Raw genomic sequence first — 27,436 nt, forward strand, 5'->3', positions numbered from 1 at the left:
GCGCAGGCGGGGAGCGCGGGGGGCGGGGCCGGGAGAGCGCGGAGCCCGTCCGGTTCCGCCCCCTGCCACGGGCTGGGACACCTCCCACTGGCTCAGGCTGCCCAAGGCCCATCCAACCTGGCCTGGAACACCTCCAGGGATGGGGCAGCCACAGCTTCCCTGGGCAGCCTGGGCCAGGGCCTCACTGCTCTCATTCCTCCTCATGTCCAGCCTAAATCTGCCCCTCTCCAGTTTATACCCGTTCCCCCTCATCCTATCACCACAAGCCTTTACGAACAGCCCCTCTCCAGCTTTCCTGTAGCCCCTCTCAGTACGAGTACGTCCCTCTAAGGTCATCCTTGTAGCCCTCCCTCAGGTAGTCTTTAAACACTCACAAATTCTCTCTGTCTGAGATCCCTTTCCTTGTCCCATCACACGTTTCCAACTGAGTGGATGAACCACCCAGTTCATCGTTTTCTAAAGGCTCAGTGTCTGCATCTCTGGGCAGATTGTAGGAGGTACTGCATGTCAGCGTCTCTGGGCAGACATTAGAGTGTTCATAGGAGATACTGAGAGTCTGTGTCTCTGTCATCAGGATGTTTGTAATACAGAAACCAGGTGCAAAATACGTTCTCCTGATCCCCTTGAGTAGCACTTGGGGTGAGGTGGCACCTCACCTCAGTGCGGAGGTAATAAAGGGTTTGTTGGTGCTCATTGACCAGGAACAATCCAACATTAGTGATTCTGCAGTGCTTCTGGTTAGATGCATTCACCTCTTCCTGGCTTAGGTCCTACACCCCGGTCAGGGCAATCCACGATTTCTGTACAAGCTGGAGGATGATGTGATTGAGAGCAGCCCTGCAGAGAGGACTTGGGGTGCTGGGGATGAGAGGTTTGATATGAGCTGACAACGTGCGCTCACAGCCCAGAAGGCCAACAGTGTCCTGGGCTCCATCCAAAGCAGCGTGGCCAGCAGGGAGGGAGGGGATTCTGCCCCTCTGTTCCTCTCTTGGGAGACCTCATCTGGAGTATTGTGTCCAGTTCTGCAATCCTCAACGTAAGAAGGAGATGGAGCTGTTGGAACAGGTCCAGAGGAGGCTACAAAGATGATCAGAGGGCTGGAGCACCTCCCATACGAGGACAGGCTGAGAGAGTTTGGGTTGTACAGCCTGGAGAAGTCTCCAAGGAGACCTTATAGCGACCTTCCAGTACCTGAAAGGGGCTACAAGAAAGCTGGAGAGGGGCTGTTCATAAAGGCTTGTGGGGATAGGACGAGGGGGAATGGCTATAAACTGGAGAGGGGCAGATTTAGATTAGACATTAGGAAGAATTTCTTCACCATGAGAGTGGTGAGACACTGGGCCAGGTTGCCCAGGGAAGCTGTGGCTGCCCCATCCCTGGAGGTGTTCATGGGCAGGTTGGATGGGCCTTGGGCAACCTGATTTAGTGGGATGTCCCTGCCCATCGCAGCGGAGTTGGAACTGGGTGATCTATAAGTTCCATTCCAACCCAAACTATTCTATGATTCTATGATTCTATGATTACTGGCTGAAGAAACATTATTAAACGAAGTAATAAAATCAAAACAAGGTATTCTAATACAGCACCCAGTGGAAGGAGGATGATAGGAAACCCCAAGGAAGGAGGCACAGCCTGGCTGAGGTCAGGACCCTGCCAGCTCCCAGGAGCAGTGCCAGGGCTGGGGACACAGCTGGCCCTGACTGTGATGCACGTGGGACTCCTGCACCCATCTCCTTACAGACAGGTTTCAGAGCAACAGCACACATTCCCTGCTACTTGCTGTATGCCATAGTCTCTCAAATCGCTTTGGGTTGGAAAACACCTTTAAGATCATCAAGTCCAGCCATAAACTGGACACTGCCAAGTCCAACACTAAACCCTGTCCCTAAGTGCCACATCTACACATCTTAAATACCTCCAGGGATGGGGACTCCACCACTGCCTTGGGCAGCCTCTGCCAGTGCTTGACAACCCTTTTGGTGAAGGAATTTTTCCTACTATCCAGTCATCAGCGCTAGACCTGCCCAAATTATCATAGCACCTACCACAAGTTGTGTTTGGTTTTGGCCAGGCTGCAATACCTCCCTCGCATGTTGCTAACGCTTTGGTCTGTGGTCATCCCTGAGCTCACGCAGCCCGCTGCTAACCAGCATAAATCAACATCCTGCTCATGTGCTTATTTGCAGACTTATTTATGAGGCCAAATATTATGAGCAAGCATACACTGAATGTTCAGGGCTTAACCCTGAACTCTTTTTTTTTTTCCTGATTTCAGGACCACCACTACAACAGCTTTCTGACTTCTTACCCAGCAACAAATCCAACTATAGCAAACCGATTGAGACTGTTCTTACGCTCAAATTTGTACCATGCTCATCAGGAGAAGCTTGTATGCATTTAATGCAATTGCATTCCTTTTTCCTGCTTAATGGAAAGGGGAACAAGAGGCTGGTGTTAAAATACTGTTGCCAGTTGACTATTTTTAAGACTTAAGATACTTTAAGGTGGGCTTCCAGCCCTCAGAACTACTTCAGTTGTTTTACAAGCTGTGGATTCCCTTCCACACAATGTTACTTCAGGAACACAAAATTCTGCAAGCATTGAACTTGGTTGTAACTTAGTTTTGGCACCAGAGCAAGAGCCACTTGGTTGCTGTAAACGAGCCTGGCCACCCTGCGGAACTGCAGCAGGCGCTGTTGGCTTGCCAAGTTTTATGTCATGTTAGAAGGTTGAAAACCACTTTGCATCTCAATAGTATAACATCCAGGTTGCCTCATCTCTGTGGGGTGAGGTTCGAAGCTTTTGAAACTCACAGCTACTTCAAAAGCACGAAAAGAAAGATGCAGCAGTATCATCACGTCCATTGAAGTTATGCTATGATGCAGAACCTCTGGCACTGTTCCTACAAAGAGCTTCTCTTTCTTTACATGTACTTTTTCCATGGCAAAGACACAAGAGTACATTGAGTATCAGCGCTTTGGGCTTTATTTTGGTATATCCAGAACACCCCACATCCGAACACACCACACAAGGAATAGATGTGTGATACAGATTAGATCTCAGTGGGCTGCACGGCAAAGCTGTGGGAGCTGTACCCGATTGCCACAAAAAAAGAGATAATAAATGGTTTTGGGAGAAGGCAAGACTAGGATTAAATGAAGGGCAAATTAGGAGCCCAAGCTCCAGATTGCACGTCACAGGGAAGAGGAAGCCAGGAGTACAGATAGTATTCCACTAGAAAATACATAAAAGATGGATACTATCTGTAAAAAATGGGGTGTTAAACCAAATACTTTCTTTGTGTCAGTTCAGCTGCAGTAGTACCACTCCATCCCAGTTCGAGCCCTTACCCTGCCTTCTGCAGGAGGCATCTCGAGATGGCAAGCAGCCAGTTTGAGAATAAACTTCCCACAGGATCTTTCCAGCCTATAGTGTTGCCAGTCACCTTCCTGGCCCTGTTACTTTTTCCCCCATTTCCCATGCTGGTTTTGTTTTCCAAGCCCATTCACACCCTTTTCCCATCACAATCTCTAGGACTAACCAGTATTTCACATCCCACCCCCCTGCTTGATAATTTTTTAAGTTTCCTTTCCAAGTCTACTGTTCTGCACAGCCTCCTGCTTGCCTTTCAGGCCAACAGGTAAATTCCATGATGAGGACAGGAAGATCAGCAGGGAAAACACCGAGCCTGGGAAACATAAGAATGGATTGATGGATCGATATGGACACTGCAAAGGGGCAGAATCCGGTAAGTTAAATGACCCAGAAAAAACAGCAAGGAGTTTCCTCCCTCTGCCATCAAGCCCCACCCTGGAACTTCCCCACCTAAATAAGACACAGTGAACTATTCAAAAGGCAAATCTTTATTAGGTACACTGAACTTTAAAAAACTTCCAAAGAATTATGCAAGAAATATGTTTAAATATAACATGTTATTGCAATTGTGCTATGTTACAAAATCACTACTGTCAGCACAATCTGGAGACAATGTTATATGCGAGATCATGTTACGCCGACTCTGGCAAACAGGAAGTGGTCTGCACTCCTGCTGTTCAAATGTCATTTGTGCTGCACCAGGTTGTTCCTGAAGACAAGATCAGCTCTTCACGGAACTACGCCTTTTATGTTTCAGCAAATAAAGGAATAACATGAACTGCTGTTTTCCTCAGCAAAAAAAGGAAAATCAAGATGTGATTTGAGGTGAAGATAAAATATCATATGAGTAACAGTTCAGGAGGTAAACTCTCTTTCCATGGCTCCTATTAATCTCACTCCAAATTGCTACAGGTGCACCAAAAGGAGAATGACTCACAGGTCCAGAATTTACGCAGATGGAATTGGGAGTAGTACGTTACATTCAAGTCTCTCGATCTGCTTATTGCCATGCTGCACCATATTATTGCTTCATGTTACGTGTATTGAACAAGAGCGTCACGACTGACAAGTCAGTGTGTTCAAAAATACCGTCGAGGCCACTGACTAAACCAAGAAACCGGACATGTTAAGGACAGTCAAAGACTAAACTCAAATCCTTTGTCACCAAGGAGTGCTGGAAACAAAAAAATAGGAACAACACAAATACTGGTTTCCTTAGATTAAATCTAACCACTGTAATAATGGAAGCATCCTAGGTATACTCTAAACAAGAAGTTTAACTATTCTAGTTAATGATTGGCAAGATTTATTTCTTTTAGAAGGACATTAACAGTCTGGACAGTTAAGACCAAACCTAATAAAGATAACAAACCCGGAGAAGTAATCCAAACTCTTTTTCCCAATAGATAAAAATATAGGTGAATTCAAAGCACGGGTATTTGCAAAATTAACACACATTATTTTCTTTGGAACTAATAATACAAAGTAAGCCATAATTACATTATCAACATGCTGTACACAGGGGCATTACTTATAACAGCATTATCAGAAAATGATCACAAAATTATCCACATACACAGCTGTGCAAACGAACGTAGAGTGGAGCACTACAGTAGGAAAAAAGAAATGTTTCTGTAGGTAGAGCTCTTAAACGATAACGTTATCGAGGCCATGTACTTTGAGTAACACGGATTTCTGTGTAACGCTAGTTAGAGCAGGCAGCTGGCGCAAGGCCAGCATGCAGAGGAGATGCGATTCCCGCGTGTGGTTTGGGGTTGGCAGGAGGTGGCTTACCGTTCTGTGCAACTGCTCACAGTACACGCAGGATCATCTGACAGAGATCCATTTTTATTAATGCCACCTAAAATAATTCAAGACTGAGGAAACTTGTGTGTTAGACATTAAAAATAAAAAAAAATCCCTCAAATCACTGCTGGACCCCAACCAGACAGCAAATTTCTGTTAAACATCTCATCTTAGCTCGTAGACTCCTTTTCTGTACATACATTGCTCAGATTTTTTTAACCAGGCACAAGGAACCATTTAATTGTACTTTGTGTGCATGAGACCACATTCGGATGAAAACATTCACTTTGCCTCACAGTGATCAAGTCTGGCGAGTTTCTTAATGCTCTTGAATTAGCTTTTACCACCTTCAGCGGTGGGAAAAACCCACAAATACTTGCCCAGTTGAGTGGCTGGGAAAAAAATGAACCTTTGGCTTTCTTGAACATTGACACTAGAAGGCCAAGACCATATACACCTCTTTATTGCTCCATCCGAGTCCAGTTGGCAAATGGCAAATATGAGTTGGAAAATGTGAAATATTTTTACCACCCAAGTTTCAGCACCTGGAATTGCAAACTTATGAGCATCCAGAATGCCTTGGTTTCAGCAAGTCCAGCCAAATGCATAAATCCAAAATGCACTGCATGGCCTCCTGCCATCCCCCCCACATCCCCGAGTTTCTCTTGTCTTTCTTTGGAGCTGGACCAAGTTCGGGGCTCTGCCTACCCTCTGCGAGTGACAGCTCCTGTGCCTTGGGCAGGAGGCAAACCTGAAGTCAGAGGGAGTGGGACTGCTTCTTGCTTTGTCCCTGTAGCTCAAACAAAACAAAAGCAGAAGCTGAGTAATAACCTAAGAGAATGTTGTGAACTCGACCATTTTGAGTAAGAAGCTGGGCCCATCAGCAGTGTCCTAGCTCTCAAACAGAAATGACCAAAAAGCACAGGTGACCAAAGCTTCCTCTGAACCCCTGTCAGGGCCAGCATCTTCTCTCCCTACATCATCAGCCTCTCTGAGAAATCTGCACTATTAAAAATACCATTTAAAGAGCTGGAGTACATTATGATAAGGGTCCATATCAACACAATCTGCATTAAAGATATCTGTGCTTCAGAAAGTAGAAACAAAAGCAATTTCTGATGAGAACTGCATTGGTGCCAACTAAATATAAAACTACCAGTACGATTCTGGACCCTCAGTGTTCAAGTGGAAAGCACAGTGCCGAGTCCTCAAAACGCATACTGGGCACCTAGTGTAAAATGAATCAGTTGATGGTATGACAAATGAAACAGATTCCACAAGTTACATCTACTTAAGCATTACCAAGAAGGGAGCCTACCAGTAAAACTGCAGGATTACCAGGCGATGTTACACGCTTGATGGCTGCAAAATGAGAGAACGCACCATCTATCTAAAAGTGAAAGGCCATAGGCTGCACTGTAATGTGGTACTGAAGTCATTGACTCAGAACCTTCTTGAAGCCACGATGCAAGGAAGCATCAACTTTCTTGAGAGTTAATATCTTATCGCTAAAAACAGAAGGATGTAACTCATGGACATCAAAATGGAGAAGGAAAACATTTACTTCCCTTGCTTCTTAAGAGTGAAATACTTCAAAGGGAACTACCTCTTTACTGGAGGGAAATACTGGACAATTCAGAGTTTATTATTTGGATGTGACTTTGCAGATACTTGAACTGTCTTCCCATAGGTGGTTAGGCCGGTTACATCTTTGTGTCGCTGTCTCCGCTTCAGGGCTGCCAAACTCATCACCAGTTATGATGGAAATATTTTGATTAAACTAACGACACTAATAATTTTCTCTCCTTGCAGATACAAAAAACCCAACTCGCTGCTCAAGCCCATAAACCACAAGCAGCTAGATATACCTCACATAGGAGTTTACATCTTTGGAATCACCTATACCCAAGTGAAATGCATCAGAAAACAGGTGGCTCAGAATGTGACTTCCAAATTAATGCATCCTTCTGGAAAAACGGTACATTTCCATTAAAGCAAAGGTGAATTTTTCTCTTCTACTACATCTAAAAATAATTGTTATTACAGAGCAGGCCGTAAGTGCAAATTATTTACAGAGTTAACAAGCAAAGAAAAATGTAATTCACTGCTTGTTTACAGGAAATCGTTGGATGAATAACTGCCATTTAGCAATGCTCCACACGTGGCTGTTCAGCACTGAATACATGTTCTCAGTAACTGTAAGCAGAGGTTTTCTTCTACATCTACATTTCTGCATTTACTGGTTCATAAACCACTGTCATTTTCGAAAGAATAAGTAACAGAAATTATTAAGAACAGACAACTAAACTATAAAATGAATCTTTAAAACCGCAGAAAGCAGTATCTTGTTACTTACAGAGTAGTGCAGTATTATAAACACAGGTTAAAAGATACCTATACATAAATGACATTGTTCTACACCTACAGAATAAAGGATGTTTAAAAACAGCTTAGTATGACAATCAACATTACAAGCCTTAATATAAACAAGGAGGAATTCAAAGGAAAAGAGAATATTCTTCAAATTGCATCTCTAATGAAGTGCTCCTATCATTTTTGACACCTCCATTTGCAATGATGGCACAAGTTATATACAGCGTTAGTACATCATATAAGTTACTGGGCAATCACCATTGCTATCACTGGACCTTATTCACAGGTACTGGAACTACCTTTTCGAAGTAACACTCGGTGAGCAGAAACACAAGGAACTTAGAAAAGGATTAGTTTATCTGATTCATTTGTCTTTCATTACTGAGGGACTTCCTTTTTAGGGCAATGTGAACATACATGCTCAGGGACTGACTTCCTAATTATATCACCGATTCGCTGAGATTTGCGTTTTATCAGTATTCTTAACATATACAAAACAGTGTTTGGTATTCAGCCCGAAACTGAAAATTGTGTCCTTTCCTGAGGTTATGAGTTAATGCATCAAAGTGCAGCTTCCAGTGCTCTTTAAAAGTCATGACCATACATTACTGACAATGATAACTCCCATTATTGGCACAGCTTCACTGAGGGTCAGAATTTCCATCTCATGAAGAAATACTCTGGGAAAACAGATGAAGAAAATGTAGTGGAACAAATGACGTTCCAGAGCTGGTGCTTGTTTTCACCCTCCTGAGAAAGCATGGAGACCACAGCCCTGAGGCCAGGGCTGTCTCTGCAAAGGCCTTATGTTTCTTTTTCTGCCCTGGCACTGACCAACTTCCCTACTGGCTGCTGTCCTCAGAATTCCTTTGTAAGGCAGTTCCTGAGAGCTTTGGTGATTAACAGGAAATTGGTACACAATCCTATCTGTTATCCAACTCTCAAGTGCTATTTTGGTGTTTATGAACTCGTGTCTCGTTTCCGAGTAGTGGAAACAGAGAGACCTAGTACAGAAATCTAGGGAGGACTTACAAAAAAGGTGCTTCTTAAGTTTCAAAATTAGTCAAAACATGGCATGTGGGAGTTACCTCATATGGCCACGTGGACAGGCCCACAGATATTTTTCAAGTGACAGGAGGGACCTTTCCAGAACTACTTTACCTGTGGCCAAGCAGCTTATACAGTAGTTTAACCATGCTAGAGCAAGTGATTGTCTGAATAAAGGCCAAGAATTACCCAGTGGGTAATCTGCCATCTCTGTAGATGAGATATCTCAAAGATCAATTTGTAGGCTGTAGGGTGGAACTTGAGCCCCTGCCTCTACTGTTTGGTAATTTATAACACAATTCAGAAAAGTGGAAGAATCCAGAGTTCATCATTTTTTTACTCCTTGAATAGTTTAGAGATACTTTGCTGTGATCAAGGAGCAAACTGGCAGACTTCAGCTGCACTATTCAAAAAGTGAAGAACTGGGATTCAAAGTTTGCCTCAGATGCTCGCCTACACTCCAGCAGTTGCTACTTTTCTGTGTCATACAGCCTTGTATTTCTGATAAACATTTAGCAACACTATGAATAAGGTCCATAGCGTCAGGGTACACAATCCTCACTGCAGAGTGGTGCAGCAGCTCACTCAGCAACCAGTTCCTCCTTCAGAAAAAAACATTCCACCAACATTCTGATATTTATCCTATGTAGCATGTTTGTTTGATGTTTTTTTAAATTCCAAACCACGCACGATGTGACACAAAGCCTGCTTGGTAAGCCAAGTAATCCACTTGTAAGAATGCTGTACATATGACTTGTAATTATATAAGCTTCTTTTAATGGTAGGTAATTATCATAGATCATTCTTTGCAACTGACTTGCCTGTGTATTTTTCCAATTAGCAGAACCTGAAACGCCTTGCAGATATCGCTTCTCAGGACACAGGCACAAATGCTTGTGAAGGCACTTTCACCAGAAAGCTTCAAGGTTTTAATCACTAATCGCACGTAGGGAAAACTTCCTGAACACTAGTACTATTACTGCTCGCCTGCCAGAGCCCGCAGCAGAAATAACTGAACTCTGGTCATTGGACAGATTTGAAGACTTGTTTTAAAAGTTAAATTAAAACTTTTTCTAAAGGCACGGGATATAATTTTCATACGACACTTAGGCAGGGAAAGGGCATTTTCCCACTCCAGGAATCTTTAGAAAGCCTGTTTTGCAGCAGACCACTGGATTCATTCATGCCATCTTCTTTTTCTTCAAGAAAAAAATTACAGTTTAAAGCCTTTTTCATTATATCTATGAATTGTCACACAGCCATGATACGATACTGGCCTGGGCATGGCTGCTACTCCTGTGATAATGCCCGTGGCAGGGTCATAACAAAGAATAGTATCTGTGGCTTCACCGTTTTCTCGTCTTCCGCCAAGGATATAGATTTTTCCATTACACACAGACATGCCACAATTCTCCTGTTTCAAAACACACAGAGGAATACATGATTATTTAAAATACAAGACTGCAGTTCTTGCATATCTATCTCACTGCAGAAGACTGGCCTATGCTATTCCCCCCTGAAAGGGCCAGTGGAGGAAGCACACTAACTGGGGAAAGCAGCAGCAGCAGTCCCACAAATAGTCTGTTTCAGGAAAAGGGATACGATGGAATACAGATGAATGCTGTACTTGCCATTTAAATATCTCAGATAAGGAAAGGAGGAGAGAACAAAGGTTTTCAGAAGAGAGATTGAACTAGGTACTATTAATGCAAGAAATGGGAAAAAGTAAAAGCACCTTTAAGGAGTAACAGATAATGAAGAGGGATAAAAACAGGGGAAAGGAAAAAAGTCGTGGCTTATAAAGTCCATAAGAAAAAGAGAGCTCCATGTCTTACTTGAAAGGAAGATAAATAAGACTTTAGTTCTTCCTTAAAAGCAGGCATGGAAAAAATAGTCAGTTAAATACAGAACACAGATCAAAACAGAGGAATAGAGGAAAGGCCAGGAAAAAAGAAGAACAAATTTCTGTTAAGGCAGGTGATGTTTTAAAAACATGGGGAAAATTAGCCAACAGACACACATTTTACTGCTGAGAGGACACATCTGTAAGTTCCGCTCAGTGTTCCATAGGTGGAAGTGATACAGCTCTCGCTGCTTAAGTCAGACACTTTGTGCTACACAGAGGGTTTTTTTTTTGCACACTGTAAAAACAGCCTTCAATACTTTGTTACACTGAAAGGCTTTCATCAATTATAAGGAAAATCCTATCTTCCGTCTAAATTAAAACTTGCAGCAGAACTCAGAGATCGATTTCTATATAATTAAAACATCATCCATGATACTGATACACTGTTCTCCAACAGTAACTGCTCTCAAACAAAAAGTTTGGACTGGCTAACAGTGACATAGAGCTGCTAGCTTACAAACCCCCTCTTCTGTGAGGTTTGGAATTATATAGATGAAGTAAAGCAAGAATGGAATCAGTTTTAACAGGTTAAACAAGCGTGTACTCCTCTCATGACAAGAGATTCATACAAAAAATACCTTTCAAATGTCTACATGCTTTCAGTGTTAATTACCTGTCTGCTGAACGTATTCTGCACGTGCATCCAGTAGTCCTCCACAGGATCATAGCAGTATATTGCTTTGGTGAGACCACCGGCCACGTAGATCAGATTGTTTAAAGACACAGCCGTAATACATCTTTTTGCGATAGGGATAGTTGCACGGAGCAACCAGGAATTAGTATCAGGATCATAAGACTGAACCTGAAAACAAATACATGGATTTCAGATTAAAAGCCTAACTGAAATAATCACCTGGCACACCCACAAAGGTTATACAAGACAACCAAAGCGGCAATCCCATACTCCAAAACAGTGAGAACAGATCCCCGCATGACCCACTTTTAAACCAGCAATACTGTTTTTACCGTGGACAGAAGATGCAATCACTGACCTTGTCAGAACACGTGTTGTCGTCGGGACCACCTCCAATCACAAACAGTTTGCCAACACAGCTGGTGACTGCTGGGGAGCTCACGGCTTCTTTAAGGGGAGCCACCTCTGTCCATCGATTAGAAAACGAATCGTAGCATTCAACACTGCTGAGGCGGTTTTGCCCATCATACCCTCCAACAACATAGACCTGTGCAGAGTGGTGAAAACTATCACCGTTTCATTTTTAAAATAGTTAATACATTTAAATGTAAAATTAAATTAGTTTGAAGCTGCAAGAATCCTAATTTGCTAGGTCTGTGAAGTGGATAATTACCTTCATTTTTACTTTATACACAGAAGAAGAATATGGTCTAAAAATAATGGGAGAAGACTCCCAACAGAGTTCCATTCAGTCACATGTGGAATGACAGTGCAAACACACATTTGAAGCATATTGTTATTAAAACAGAGATAGAAACTTCCTATTTGAATGGCATTTGTTTAAAAAGGCATTTCTCCGCTTTTCTCTTTTTGCGGATTGCACTCAGCAGCAGCAAGAGTCCATCTGAATCTACCTTTGCTTTTCCATGCATATTTGCTTACAAAAATATTTCTTCTCAGTTTGTAAACTTTTCTTTACTGTTCCGTTGCTTCTGTCATAATTAAGAAGCAGAGCTCATTCCTATTTGTGTCTACCTTCTGTTTGCTCCAGCTGCAAGTCTCATTTAAAAAGTCCAAGGGACACGACACAAATCACAGAATGGTTTGCGTTGGAAGGGACCTTAAAGATCATCCAGTTCCAACTCCTCTGCCGTGGGCAGGGACACTTCCCATTGGATCAGGCTGCCCATGGCCCATCCAATGTTCATGTCCTCAGAGAGTGTCTGACTGAGAAAGAGCCTAACTGTTTGAACTGTTCATTTAAAAAATATATACTTTTAAAATTATTTGATAGGAAATACAAAGTAATTTGTATTTGTAGGAATGTTTTCTACACTGTTTTCTTATATACAGCAAACATCCCCACTATAAATAAAACTTTAAGTATACTTCTCTTACTTTACCAAGAAGAACAGCCATTTTATGACGCCATCTGCCTTTATTTAAGGAGGCAACTCTGATCCAAATGTTAAGTTGTGAGTTATAAATCCAAACATCCCGGCTATTGATCCTTCCACCTTTAAAACCAAATTATGACAATTTGAATAAATTCATTATTGAACAAGAAATGTTAACTATTAACATGCCCCTCTTACAGCCGGCAATGAAAATTTAACGGCCTTTTCAGGTGAAACAAAGATCTATCTATACTTATACGTTAGACAGAAAAAGCCAGTTTCAGTAGATTTCAGGCATGAAAAGGGACAGGAAGTTATTTTACTTGTGTGCCTTTCCCAGTAACACACTGGGATCACGTTGGGTTCTCTTGAGATTGGAATTCACTTCAATGGCTTTCGTCCATGCTCTTCAGCTTTCCTTTGGTGCCAGCACCTGGGTGAGACACTGGAAATCTTAACCGTTTCTATGCCCTAGAGTACACCACAACAGAGCTGTTCCTGCATTTTACGCTTGTTCAAACAGCACAGGTACTACACGAGGAGACAATTTCTTTGGTTAAACTCACATGTGGGGCTCAGTGTCTAAACCAGCAGCTGGACCCTACGATTTACCCGATCATATGAGAGGTGTTTAAAAGTATTGAGTCATTGTAAGAGGTTGGTATAAATGGATCCCCAACTCTGGAGCTAAAAGGAACTTGTTCCCACTTTCCATTGCCACAAGGAGGAGCAGCTTTAACTCATTTTCTTTCAGAGGCAAGGCAGCCATCCCTTCAACCCTGCTGTGCTCCCAGGCAAACAGTGGTTTTAACCGGCACACAGAGCATTTTTGTAGAAAAGAAAATACTGCTGCAGAAACCCCACTTGGGATTTCTTGCTTGTAATTTCTCTAGCTGTTGCTGCAAACAGGCCAGCACTGTAATTTACAGCAGCACAGCTATAGAGCATAAGCTAGACTCTTTAAATACAGCAAATATCCTGGAATCAGCTGCAAAAACCTGCCGATTAATATCAAACAACATGCCAGAAAATAGTTTTGCCTGCAGTAAGACTGGTGCGGGGCTGATGCTCCCCATTTACATCAGCAAATGACCTTCAGCTGAGCTTCTGCAAGTTCACAGTACAAAGATCTGCCCCACTACTTAAAAAACCCAAAGAAACAAACAAAACCCACAACAAACAAACAAAGTCTTAATTTTTTTAGTATTATTCACCTGAAACAAGAATATCATTCCGTAGAGCACACACTGCATACTCAGACTTTGTGAACTCTGGAAGTTTAGCCAGTGACTTCCACTCTCCTGTTACGGGATCGTAGCACTCGGTATACGGCAAATTAAACCCTCCGACTCGTTCACAGCCTCCAACAACGACTATTACCTCAGAATAACCAGTTGATCTAAAAAAAAAAACAAACACAGAGAAGTAAGACATAGAAGACATTTTTTAGTGCACAGAGGCCAAACGACATTGTGTTTCATACATACTGTGCTCAGGATTTAGCATTAACTTCTACAACAAAGAAGAAGACAAGAGTCATTTAGTGAGAGGTTTTCACTGTTCCCGGCTGCCTCACGACACTGCAGGTTACCACTTGCCAGGTGTTCTCTCCAAGTGCCAGAGTCCCAATGCACAACCTTCCACGTAGAAAACAAACTAAATTATTTAATTAAAATAATAAAGGCTGCCCTTAATCTAATAATATTTTTGCTTTGACTGTGTGTGCAGAGACAGCAGAAACAGACTTCACACTAGGCTGGAGACAATGACATGAACAATCTATTTCACACTGAAACCAGACTCCCCCAAATTTGATAAAACTCATAGTACTTCACATTCCTTAAGTATCCAAAACATTTAAGATGTTTTAGGTTATTTCCTCCAAACAAAAGCTGAAGGCACACAATCACCAAAATAAGGGAAAAGCAAGAGACCTTAGAGCCAACGCACAAAGTGAAAAACAAGTGCAGCGATGGAAGGCAATATCAAGGGGCACTCAAATAAAAAGAAAAATCAAGCCAAGAAGAAAAACTGAAAAACATAACACAAAAATAATAAGCATTAGGCAGCCTGCAATAGATAGAAATAAACCTTTACATTCTATTCCACATTCCCACTTTCCTCAACCTAACCTGATGCTTCTGTGTGATACATGTTTTATCCTTACAGCAGGAACAAAACTCATTACATGTTAATCCACACCTGAATGTAGAGTCAACCAACCTCCTTCGACTTGCAAATCAAACTATGACCAAATCTATAATTTATTGCAAGTATTTGTTATTTGTCACAATCCTTTCCTTTCAGCGCACTTTTAGAATAAAGGATTTTGGACTGATATAGTTATTTCAAGGACCGCTGCTTTTTAATCCAGTAAAACTGAACGCAAGACTAATTTTATTTTTGATAAGTGTTTTTGTTGTGTTGTGCTTTAACTTTGATCTCAAAATGAAAATACATTCATACCATTGCTAAGTACTGCAGTCCTCTCTCTCTCTCGGAAAAAAAAAAAAAAAAAGAAAGACTTATGGCTGCATTTGAGATAAAAGCTGCATGACCTGCCCCCAAATTTCCTAACATGTGAACTTATGCACATATTAGCTTATAACCCTGATGACGTTTCCCGCTTTCTGGGGGAACAAAACTAGTTAGCCCTTCTATCTCCCAGTCACCACACAGCATAATTTAAATACACCACATACATATTCCTACTCATGAGATCTTAAATAGGCAAAGGCACTGCTAATGTACTGTAAGATGACACAGTGACGATACGCATCTGAGGAAGCACACTTGCACGCTGAACTAGTTGGCAGAACCACGCTTTCCAGCTCCTCAGCTTTGAGGTCATGACTACTCCTGATTTCTATGCATTTACTGTTACTGATTTTTGCTTTTTTGAGGAACAACTCTGAAAAGAATCTCTCAAAGGATGAGAGGGGAAGTCCTTGTGCCAGCAAAGCATTAACCAGAAAGAGAATTTCCTTAAAAGCAAAATACTCATCTCAATTTGCCTTAGAAGCAAGCCCAAATACATCAGCTAACTGTACATACAAGAGAGGTTTCTCTGTTTAGATTAGAATCAAGGTTTCTTCCACTTCCTGATTGAAAAGCTTACTGTACCAGATTATCAATATTTATGTTAAAACTAAATGAACCAAAAATTTTTGATCAAAGAGTGCTCTTTATGAATTGCTTTAACAGAATTTTGCTCCTTAAAGGAAATATGAACTTAGTACAGTATTTCAAATCTACAGAAAAGCAAGTATGTCCCCAGCATTTTGATACCTTTGTAACCACAACCTTTCTTCAGCTCAGAAACATTTACTGCTACATTTTCTTGAAGGAGTCTTGCACTGTATAGGTTCTAAGGTTTGTTCCAAAAACAGTTTTTGCAAATGACAGACGTCACATCAGTTTTTAAAAAAAACCCTTAATTCAAAATGTAGAAGTATACAAAGAGAACATCCAGGTAAAGGCCAATTCCAGAAAAGAACTAGGGATATATTTGAATGAAAAAGCTGTGATGTCAGTCAGTGGTACAGAAAGTCCTCACAGCCCTCAGAAAAAAAGGTGCGAGCGAAATAAAAGAGGCGAGCTAAACAAAGCACTAGAGAGATTCCAAGAGACCCTCTCAGGAGGAAAAGGTGCACAGAACAGAAAAGGGTGGATGGAAGACAACCAACAGCATCATGTAAGCCTGTTCATTCCCAGAGCAGGTTTCCAAGGGGTCTCAAGTTACATGCAGGCAAAAACACCAATCCACAGGGCAGCAGCTCGACAGAACTTTCAGCAGTTCAAACAGATTGCATTCAAAAAACATTTTAAGTTGAGGAGACAAATTACAGGAAATATGCCCAATTACTACTCTTCTTCCCCTTGTTAATTCACTTTTGGGAAGCAAACGGGATAACAGACAGAAACGTGAAGTGAAATAGATTCACGTCCTTGGGGAAAAAATAAAGCTTTCTAAAGGCAACAACAAAAGAACGTATTAAAATGTATAAATGTAATTACTTCTAACTAAGGAGAACACTCATATATTGCTCTCGGAGAGCAGAACAGAAACTGTGGCTGAAAAATCCACAGGTACAAGAAAATGTGAAGATACTTCAAAGTGCACAGTAGGGAGAGCCTGTTTTGTTTTGTATAGGGAAATGATTACTGCTCCCTGCTTGATCTCAGCTCGGAGATTGGCTGTGCAACACACCAGCAGGGGACAAGAGAGACTTAAAAGGAGCATGAGAGACAACCTCAAGAAGTCACTATGTTGTTGCAAGTGCATCACTGAAAAGCTCTCCCAAAGACCTTCTGCATGCGTCAATGATGCCAAGTGGCAGAAGGGCAAGCAGGCAACTGTGAAGCCACATTTTAACTTTTATTCACTTCAGGTAACTCTTCACTGGCTTCAAAAAGAAAAAAAAAAAACAACAAGGAACTGCAATTGCACTGTTATTTTAGAAAAAAGGGCAAAATCCCCATTGCCTGTAGGGCATGTACCCCATAAAAAGAATCATCATTACTTTTCAGAATTTTCAGTAAAATAATGGGTGCAAGAACTTCTGCAGCCCGTCTCCTTTTAGAAACGGTTTGTACAAGAATGAATTTGGAGGAAGGCAAGAGAAAAGGAAGAGAGCTCTCCAGCGTCCTCCTCATCCCTGACCTCAAAGAAAGGCCCAGACAAGGTGTAATGAAAACCTGAGGGGAAAGGAAACCTTGTAACTGTTTTAAAACACAATCTCTTTGCTATAGGCAACAGAAACAAATAGGCAACAGAGACAAACAAGAAAGAACTATTCCATGAATGTAATACAGAAAAGGGGAAAAAATCCTGCTTGGAGGCCATCCAGTTTTTCTTTGTGTAAATTACTTCTCTTGTTCCTGCCTACTCAAATTCCCAGTGCGGTTTAATACACTCAGCAGTAAAACTACCAAAGCCCGCAAAATCCCAAAGCAATGCCCTTCCCTCATTAAGGGAAGCCACCTGAGTTAGGCAAAGTACTTCATCTCCAAACCAGAATGCTATACAGAGGCTATTCACAGTCCACATACACCCACACTGTGCACTTTGAGCAAACTGCTTGGTCTGAGGGCACTTGCTCTCTATATTGAATTGAGTAATAACTGTACAACAAACATCACACCAAGTACCACAAGTTACAGCCCCTCTCTGACTGCTCATGAAACAAGGAGGGCTTTGGTCTGAATTCCATGGTCACAGAATCATAGAATCATTTGGTTGGAGAAGACCTTGGAGATCATCGAGTCCAGCTGTACCTGTCCACTACCACAACATATTCCTGAGCACTTCGTCTACCCATCTTTTAAGCCACTTCAGGGACAGTGACTCCACCATCTACCTGGGCAGACTCTGCCAGTGCCTGAGAACCCTTTCAGTGAAGGGATTTTTCCTGACATCTAATCTGAACCTGCCCTGGCACAGCTCAAGGCCACTTCCTCTGTCCTATCACTTTTTACTAAGGAGAAGAGACCAACACCCTCCTCTCTACAACCTCCTTTCAGGCAGTTGTAGAGCGATAACGTCTCCCCACAGCCTCCTCTTCTCCAGGCTAAACAACCCCAGTTTCCTCAGCTGCTCTTCAAACCACTTGTAGTCCAGACCCTTCCCCAGCTCTGTTCCCCTTCTCCAGACACGCTCCCGCCTCTCAATGTCTTCGTTGCAGCGAGAGGCCAAAAACTGAACACAGGATTCGAAGTGTGGCCTCACCAACACCACTGCACCAGTTTCCGAACTGCCATGACCCAAAAGTTTCCAAGGAACCTCCATGGCAGTGTACTGATTTGAACACCTGGCAGAAGGGCTGCAAGGAGTTTAAGCAGAATTTCCTCTCTCCTGGTACAACTGAAGACTGGAAAGCCACTAACGGGCAAATGCTTGCCAAGTACTCTCCCCTCCCCCACCAGGAAAAAGCCTTTAACACATGCCAAATAAAATAAAGGTTCCTTGCGCAGACACAGTTCAGCAGCCACACAGGACTAAGAGTAAACAAAGAGGAGTAACTCCTAACACAATCGGTTTGTTCACACCAGATCATTGCATCACCTTAATATAACACTGGATTTTATAACTATAGCTTAAATCAGCTGGAGTTAACAATAAACTGTTTGGTCAACTGTCATGTGGAGGGAAGGCTTTTACTGGCAAAATATTTATCAGGGAAAAAAACCAACCACCATTGCTCATAAATGCCACTAATGGACTCTTCCTCATTTCTTCCTGCAAGTTCAGCCAGCTATGTGTGTAATGCATGGTTACATAGCAGCAATTCTGAATCATTAAAATGTCATAGACTAAGTACAAAACACTTCAGGACCTGTTTCATAATTCCTTAAAAATGCAAGATTTAGTTTCTTTACAGTTCAGACCCTGTTAAGGTACTAGTCCACCTGTAAAGTATTTGTGATGTAGCAAGCGAATGCTCTGAATGTATATCCCAACCCACATCCTCTGCAGTTGCTGTATGCTTACATGACTTTGTTATAAAGAGAAAGAAGGCTGGGAAATGGAATGGTTCACCTGCTATAGCACAACAAGTTCATTTCAAGACACTCCTGCTGTATGACATAACTCAAGATCTCACCCAGCAAACATTAACCTCTACAAAATATTTTACTTGCAAGGTAATAACTTCACTTACCTGAGCATTGATATGTTTACTTCATAGCAATAAAGTGATCTGCACAAAAAGACTCACTGAAGTACATTTTCAAGAGATGTGAGCATCACGTGCTGTGGGGAAGTGCTGGAGCGTAACTGCAGTAGCCCCAGAATGCAATATAAAATAATGTGCAAGAGATTTGTTTCTGGGCACGTGCGTATCAAACATCTGTACACTGAACTATGCCCTTCTCCTAGAGGAATAAGCAAAAAGTTTTCCTTACCTGCGTGGCCTCGTTCTGGGAGACATCATCTCATTTCCAAGGATATGGTATCGCCTGGCTTCATGCAGCAGCTGATAGCACTCTGGTGAGTTCTGAATCAGCTGGTCCACTTCCACAGTCTGAACAAAGTAGTTTGGGTGTAACAAGGGGAGCCTGACATGCGTCAGCAGTTCGTGTAACACCGGTCTTCGCAAGTCAACTGCCCGGTACACCCAGCGCATGACAGCTTCAAATACCATCTCCTCCTTACTGATCACCAGTTCGTCACTGCAAATGTAATCAATAAGCTCATCCTTCCCCAGTTCAAGGAATTCTTCATGCTGGGACACATCCTCAAAGGTCTGCAGTGCAAAATTCCTGCATTTGGTGAACAGTGTCTTGAGCGAGTGCGTATCTGCAAAGCGCTGGATTCCCAGACAATTGCAAGGATCCAGCTGTTCTTCCAGGAACTTGGCACAGGCATCACGCAAAACACTAATCTGAAAGAGACTCGATGTTTCAAACAGATACTGCACGTTCTCCGTAGTGATCTTCACCTTGCCAGTGTATACGTACTGTAAAAAGCAATCCATAGCTTCAGCAAAAATGCCATTGATCTCCACCAACATCTCTCTGCTTTCTCTGTGATCATTGCAAAACATAGCCCTGAAGTAGCTGCTGCAGGCTGAGAGAACCGCTCGATGGCAGGGGAACTCCCTTCCTTCCACACAGATAATCACATCAGTGAACAACCGGCTGTCTCGAAACTCATTGAAGATCTGGAGAATGCTTTCAGCGTGGGATGATCCCGAGGAGAAGTCGAAAAACTCAGGGCCTGACAATGATTTTGGGTCCATTTCAAAAACTTTCCGCTTGGTTGCAGGGGAATCTCGTATCCCACTATCCTCTCTATTCAGTCTGCGTCCCAATATTAGTACCATTGTTACATCAGTTGGCTATAGAGTCATTGAGAAAAGCTTGCAGAGTTTCTCCTTCACGGTGCTAGTCTGAAAAATTAAAACACGTCATTATTCAGTCTGCTATAGCCTTAACTTCATCACGAGTGAGACAGGAGACTTGTTTGGTCACTCTGGGAACCAGTACAATGTTTGACCTTTACTAGAGGTCACACAGTATTACAGAGCAAGTTGTCGTGCACCTCGCACATAGCAGTGCAGCATTGTCTGCTACATGTTAAATACAGAATATGCCCATGGAACAGGTGTCATGGGCGGCAAGTGCAGAATGCCCCACTCCCACTGGCGCTGCATTAGTGTTCAAGATAAAAAAAAACCCCTGAGGTCTGGTCTCCAGCAAATCACCCAATTGACAGAAACACAAGATTTCCTGGATAAAGATCCAGAGATTCGGCTTTTAGGTCATCTATAGTTTAAATGAGATGGTCCAGCACGCTGTCAAGCTGAGCCTTGAAAGCGCCTGGCATAGAAGAATCTACCACCTTCCTGGGGAGATTATTCCAATGCTACCTGTTCACTCCTAGCATCCAAAAATTAGTTCACTGATAAGCTAAGATTCAATTAAAATTTCAGGTAAACTGCTAGCACACAGAACAGACTGAAGAAGGAATTACATTTGTTTGTGTAAAACTACTGAAAATAAGTACCAAGGGCAACTTACGTAGGACAAGGAGATTTTCTGTTTCCCACAATACTGCTAGAAAATAATTACTAGCAAAACCTTTTGCTCACTTTTCAGAAAGATCATGTACAACATCCACCTAGCATGCAAACATGCACACATCATCAGAGCACTGAAGCTGCAAAAATCAAGTACTCAAATGTTTACATATGTCAATATTAAGGGCTGCAGGTGAAGAAAATGCAGCTGACTTTGCAGACAGCACAGGTTAGAGGTACCGTGATCAACCTATCCAGCAGCAAAAGGGCTTTTGGCCACTCCTGAGCTTTACAATGAACCAGATGAATGTCCACCAGAACATACTGAGGCAGTGAGGAGCTGGGCTAAACATCCTCCTGGGTCCGACAGCGGTATCATTCCAAATGCAGCTAATATTTATTTTCATGTCTAGAAGCACATGTGCTGAATTATTTTAAAGTTCGTGTAATTTTTTTCATGCTTCCAGGAGGCCGAGTTCAGTTTCCCTCATTCCCCACTTATACAGTCAGTAACCGTCAGCTCCTCACAGCAACTTCATTTCCTGACATGCCAGCACCTTTACAGCTGTAATTACCCAGTCCAAGCCCGGCTACATCATCGCTTAATATAGAACACCATGAACGTGCTTTTTTAAACCAGGTTTTTTACACAGCACCTTTAAGTGGCACCATCTCAAAGAGCAAGAAAAGAATGTGTGCTGGACACGTACTCAGTGAGGAAAGAGGTTTTAAAACTATCATCTGCCATATAAGAATTTATATTTATATATATATATATATATATAAAAATAAAAGGTAGATTCTTGTTATGGCTCATTTACCCTACAAAAAATTTCATTTTAATTTGAATAAATTATCATCAGTTGTCACCGATGCCTGAAAAACACTGTTGCAAGGAGCCTATGCAATGACTGATTGCTTCAGGGAGATTTTAACGAGGCATAAATGGACGGTATGATCAGTAGCTGATATTCCATCCAACGTATTTCACAACCATTTCACCCTGTAATGACGCAGGCAAGATTAAAAACAAAAACAACCACCACCACCTCATCGGCTCTGTTGCTAACACCCTAATCCTTATGTTGAACTTAATCTTCAGTTAATTCCATACTACTCAGAGTGAGAAAATGGGCAGAAATGCAACTAAGAAAAAACACTTGAAGATTAAATCTTTCTCGTTAAGTGAGAAGTTAAGAAGACACTCCATTACACATTCACTAACAAACAGAAATAAGGGCTCGAGGCTAAGGCTGCTCAATGTCAACTTGAAACAACATAAAATCAGTGATCAGTGAATGATCTTATTTTTGATTTCCCAATGGTTTAAAGAAATGGGAAACTAGAAAGAAATAAATCCACAGAGCAAAAACTAATCAAAAAAATAAATACTGAAAATTCACAAAGAAGCAAATGGAAAGGAAAAAGAATTGCACTCCACTGCAGAAATCAGTGCTTTTGAATATACTATGCTTAGATTTCTGGCCAGGTAATCACTTCCTTAAGCAAAGCAAATTTAGGAGACTATTAGTAACTCCATCGCAGGTTCAGCTCTGTCAAACACACATACAGCCTTCTCGCAAATCCCGCGCTGGCAGGTTTAAAATGCCACCCCTCCCAGCTGCCTGTCCCGTTTTAGCCCCAAAGTTGGAATGAACGAGGGAATCCATGCCCAAAGGGGACCTGCTTAGAACACACAGAAGGGAAACACTTAAGAGGATATACTTGTCAGCACCCTCTGTGCATATACAGGTATTTGCACATGCCTACAGACTCTGCACCATAAAGCACCAACTACTGGAGAGCTTAAACCTCTTCAGTAAGCTTAAACTAAGCAAAAGAAAAACTATTCGCCCCTCTCAAATGCAACTACTGGAATTCATTATACAAAAATACAAACTGCTTTGGATTGCCGGCTGCCTGAGCAACTGTCAACGGGGATACACTTTACTCAAATCAGGGAGCCCATCCATTCAAAAAACTGGAAAGGATCTATAGCACTTCCGACCAACAGGCTTACAAATGCTTTACAAATACAGACACGGTTCTGACATGGACATCCCCTGCACATGCCAATCTCTAACTTAAGCTGGGTTCACCAGAAGATCCAGTCCCTCTGTTTCCTTACTCTGCATTGCCTGTAGCCTCGTCTATACAAGATGTTCCTCAGAAATACTCTAAGAGCCCAATTCAGAGGCTGGTAAATGATGTCTACAAAATGTTTGCCCTGACACCTTCTGTCAGCAAATCCTCCTATAGAGATTAGTTTTACGCTGCACTAAACTCCTCCTACCCTCACCACAACATCCTCATGCATTTTGCCCCTCTCCCTCATTGTCAGCTCTGGCCAAAAGCTGGCAGCTTTCTGATGGAGCCGTTTACCTGGCTTTTCTGTGTCACAGAGCTCCTCTGGCCCGTTAGCAGGGCTGGCAAAAAGCAGCAGAGGAAAGAAGGCGGGCAGAATCGGGCGAGGCCCTTTGCTAACACCCAGTCATCAGGTGTGCCACGCTGCACTCTACCATCAAAGCTCACCCTCAGGGTGTCGTTTTGGGAGTACCTGAAGCTGAGCTGGGCTTCTCCTGCTGCCTCTGGAGGTGCCTTCCGGCCTGTTTCCACGACCTCCGCTGCCTCACGTCAGCACCAGCACTCGCGTGGGATGGCTGGACCAGTGGCTGCCTGTGAAGGGGGAGAAAAGGAGGCACTGGGAAAAAGCAGTGCCCTGGAAATGGACAGGAGCCACCCACACGGCCCCTGTGGATGAGTCTTGACCACTTGTGGTACGAAATCAGCAACAGAACCCCGAGGTAATACAACCAAACTTCACAAAGTAAGTGGTGTTTGTGTTCTGAAGCACAGCAACCATAACTCAGGTTTGGCCCATTCTAGTTATTTGGTATTGCAGGTAACACGATCTTCTTATCTGATGCATTTCATGCTTCACTGTGCTTAATGTTTGACGTAGTCACAGAAAACAAACTCCCAGCTGTATCTACTGCAACGCCTTGGTTAAACCACAGCACGTGCTCCAGTTGTTTTCTTTTAAAGGAAGCGAGAGGGCAAAAAAACCCAATAACCTTTCCCTCCACTGAAAAACAAAGTGTTTATTTTTTCCTTTTTTTGTGATATAAAAAACCCCAGAAATTTGTTGGTTTTAAAGGACTTTGTTTTTCTTTATAAAGAAAGATTTTTTTAATAGAAATCAAGGATTTGAATGCCTTTAGGATAAATGGGGTCTTAAGAATACTGAAGAACTAGTAAACAAGAATTCAAAGTGAAGAAGCTGGCTGACATGGTAAGGTGTTAGTTGCACTGCAGAAGCTGGTTATTCTAATGTTTAATGTAAGGCACTACTTTGATTAAAAAACTACACACTGAAAGCTAAAATTCTGTAGTAATCAAGCTAATGACACACAAAATAGCCCTAAGTGCCCTGAAAAAAATCACCCAGCAAAAAACAGGAACTGATTTGGACATGAGACTCCCGATTATTCAGCAAAACAAACCAACACCAGGCAGTGATATGGATCGCCTTCACCCTGTACTGAGCCTCTGGGAACCTCTCTGCAGTGACACAGTCCCTTGAAAGGCAAACACCACCTGAGAAGGCACAGTCCCAGAAGGCACAGTCCTAACTGTTGCTTACATGGCCTGAGTTTTGTCTGTGAGTGGTGAATCACAGAATCATAGAATCACCAGATTGGAAAAGACCTCTCGGATCATGGAGTCCAACTATTCCACTCTGCCACTAAACCATGTCTCTGATCACCTCTTCTTTTAAATACCTCCAGGAATGGGGACTCCACCCCCTCCCTGGGCAGCCTCTGACAGTGCCCCATGACCCCTTCTGTGAAAAATTTCTTCCTGATGTCCATCCTGAACCTCCCCTGGCGCAGCTTCAGGCCATTCCCCCTTGTCCTGTCCCCTGTCACTTGGGAGAAGAACCCAGCACCCTCCTCTCCACAACCTCCTTTCAGGCAGTTGTAGAGAGCAATAAGGTCTCCCCTCAGCCTCCAGCTCCCACCTGGGCCCAGGACGGTGGCACAGCTCCAGCCTGAGGGGTTTCACAGGGAATTTTGGCTGTGTCCCAAAGGGTGTCATAAAATCAAAGAAACGCTTGGTTGGAGAAAACCTCTGAGATCATCAAGTCCAGCTGTACCTGTCCACTGCCAAACCAGATCCCTGAGCACCTTATCTACCAAGATTTTAAATCTCTCCTGGGACGGGGACTCCACCACCTCCCTGGCCAGCCTCTGCCAGACCCTGAGAACTCTTTAAATGAAGAAATGTTTCCTGATGTCCAGTCTGAGCCTCTCCTGCCGCAACCCGCGACCATTCCCTCTCCTGCTGCCCCTCGGGATGAGAGCCCAGCGCCCCCCACCCCACACCTTCCTCTCAGGGAGCTGCAGAGAGCGAGGAGCCCCCCCTCCCCTCCTCTCCTCTCCTCCAGGCTCAACGCCCGCTCCCACAACCCCAGACTCTCCCCGTCCTCTAGAGGCGCTCGGTGCCCTCCTCGTAACGAGAGGCCCGAACCTGAGCCCGGGACCCGGGGCCTCCCGCACTCCCCGAGGGCTCCGCAGTCCCCGGGACCCCTCGGAGCGCACCCCTCCCCGCCGCCTCGCGCACGCGCATCACCGCCCTCCCGCTCCCCCCGGCCGCGCGCGCGCCCTCCAGCTCACCTTCACCCCGAGACGCCTCGGAGACACGTCCCGTCCCCCCACAGCGGCCTCCCCAATCAGCGCCCGGCCCCGCGCTCTGGCCCCGCCCCCAAGCGGCCAATCATCGCCCACCCCCGAGCCCTGGCCCCCATCCTCCCGCCTGCCTAATCAGCGCTTGGCCCCGCACTCTGGCCCCGCCCCCGTCCGCTCACCCAATCAGCACCCCGCCCCTCACTCACCAGGGACCAATCATCGTCCTGCCCCGCGCTTTGGCCCCCCCCCCATCTGCTCAATCAGCGCCCGGCCCTGCACTCTGGCCCCGCCCCCTCCTTCCCGACTACTTAATCAGCCTTCGGTCCCGCTCTCTGGCCCCGCCCCCGAGCTACCATCCACCCAATCACCGCGCGGTGCCGCGCTCTGGCCCCGCCCCACCCGCCCCACCCTCCCAATGACCGCACGGCCCCGCGTTCTGGCCACGCCCCCGCGCTCCCGCCCAATCGGCGGCCGCGAGACCCCCTCTCAGCCCGGGGGTCGCGGGGCGCCCCGCGTTCGGGGGCCGCAGGGCCGGAGGCACCGTGGGTACCGGGAGCACCGCGCTCCGGCCCCACTGCGGGGAAGGGGGTGTCAGCACCGCGCACACCGACAGGCCCAGGGCGCTGCTGCTGCTGCTGCTGCTGCTGCTGCTGCTGCTGCTGCCGCTGCTGCTGCCGCCGCCGCCGCCCCGCGCCCCCGGCCCCGCCGCCCGCGCCCCGCACTCACGGCCGGGAGCGGCGCCGTGGGAGCCGCCGGTCGGAGCAGAGCCGAGCGCCCGGGCCTCTCCGCCGCCGCTCAAAACAAAGGGGCCGGCGGCGACGTGACGTGGAGGCGCGGCCGTGGCGTCACCGCCCCGGGAGCACCGCCCCGCCCCGGCACCGGCACCGAGCACCGCCCCGAGCACCGGGATAGGGCACCGCCCGCCCCGGGGCCGGGACCGGCACCGAGCACCGCCCCGAGCACCGGAACCGGGACCGAGCATCGCCCCGGGGCTACCGGCGCCGGGCACCGCCTGCCTCGGGGCTAGGACCGGGACCTGGACAGAGTGCTGCCCTCGCCGGTCCCGGGGCTGCCGGTCCCGGGCACAGCGCTCTGCCCTCCTTGGGACCGGGCACCAGGCCCCGGACAGGAGCACTGCCCTCCGCCAGCCCCTGTACTGGGCACTGTGCTTTGCCCTTCCTGGTACCGGGCACCGCGCATTTTCCCTTCCTGGGGCTGCCGGTACCGGGCAGCTCACTTTGCCCTCCTTGGTGCTGGGCACCACACTTTGCCCTCCCCGATACCGGGTACTGCGCTTTGCCCTTCCCGGGGCTGCCGGTACCGGGCACGGTGCTTTGCCCTTCCCGGGGCTGCCGGTACCGGGCACGGTGCTTTGCCCTTCCCGGGGCTGCTGGTACCGGGCACAGCGCAGCTCCCCTGGTGCAGAGCCATGTGGGGTGTGCGGCTCAGCGCAGGCAGAAGCAGCCCTTGCTGTGCCCAGGGTGCAGCCGCCCCTGTGGGTACCGAATTCCGCAGGACCCTGGTGTCACGGCCATGCCATTCCCAGAGCAGGTCCCAGCCTGTCCTGCGGCCCAGATTCATTTCATATCCAAACTATTTGGACGGCATCCCGTGCTCCGGCGCAGGCTGATGGAACATGCCTGGGAGCAGGGAGATTTATTTTTGCTCTGCCCTTTAGCAGAAGCGAACTT

The 27,436-nt window shown here is 44.9% G+C and overlaps 1 protein-coding gene across 7 annotated transcripts in view; it reads right to left on the reverse strand.

Moving 5' to 3' along the window:
• Positions 1-3,845: 3,845 nt before the first annotated feature.
• The window catches only part of KLHL24 (kelch like family member 24), a 30,801-nt gene continuing 7,210 nt past the window's right edge, over positions 3,846-27,436 (reverse strand). The window contains exons 1-8 of one of the 7 annotated variants that reach the window (XM_054074936.1): positions 26,472-26,608; positions 23,615-23,733; positions 19,442-20,427; positions 13,753-13,937; positions 12,540-12,658; positions 11,500-11,688; positions 11,121-11,309; positions 3,846-10,015 (exon numbers count right to left, since the gene is read on the reverse strand). In XM_054074936.1, the coding sequence (XP_053930911.1) occupies positions 9,815-10,015; positions 11,121-11,309; positions 11,500-11,688; positions 12,540-12,658; positions 13,753-13,937; positions 19,442-20,361 (1,803 nt within the window). In that variant the 5' untranslated portion in view covers positions 20,362-20,427; positions 23,615-23,733; positions 26,472-26,608 and the 3' untranslated portion in view covers positions 3,846-9,814. Of the gene's footprint in view, positions 10,016-11,120; positions 11,310-11,499; positions 11,689-12,539; positions 12,659-13,752; positions 13,938-19,441; positions 20,428-23,614; positions 23,734-25,078; positions 25,422-25,733; positions 25,786-26,471; positions 26,609-27,436 lie in introns of those variants that run through there. The other 6 variants (XM_054074938.1, XM_054074939.1, XM_054074937.1 and 3 more) reach the window with 6 other exon arrangements.

Source organism: Cuculus canorus, chromosome 9, assembly GCF_017976375.1.
Source record: "Cuculus canorus isolate bCucCan1 chromosome 9, bCucCan1.pri, whole genome shotgun sequence".
NCBI lineage: Eukaryota > Metazoa > Chordata > Aves > Cuculiformes > Cuculidae > Cuculus > Cuculus canorus.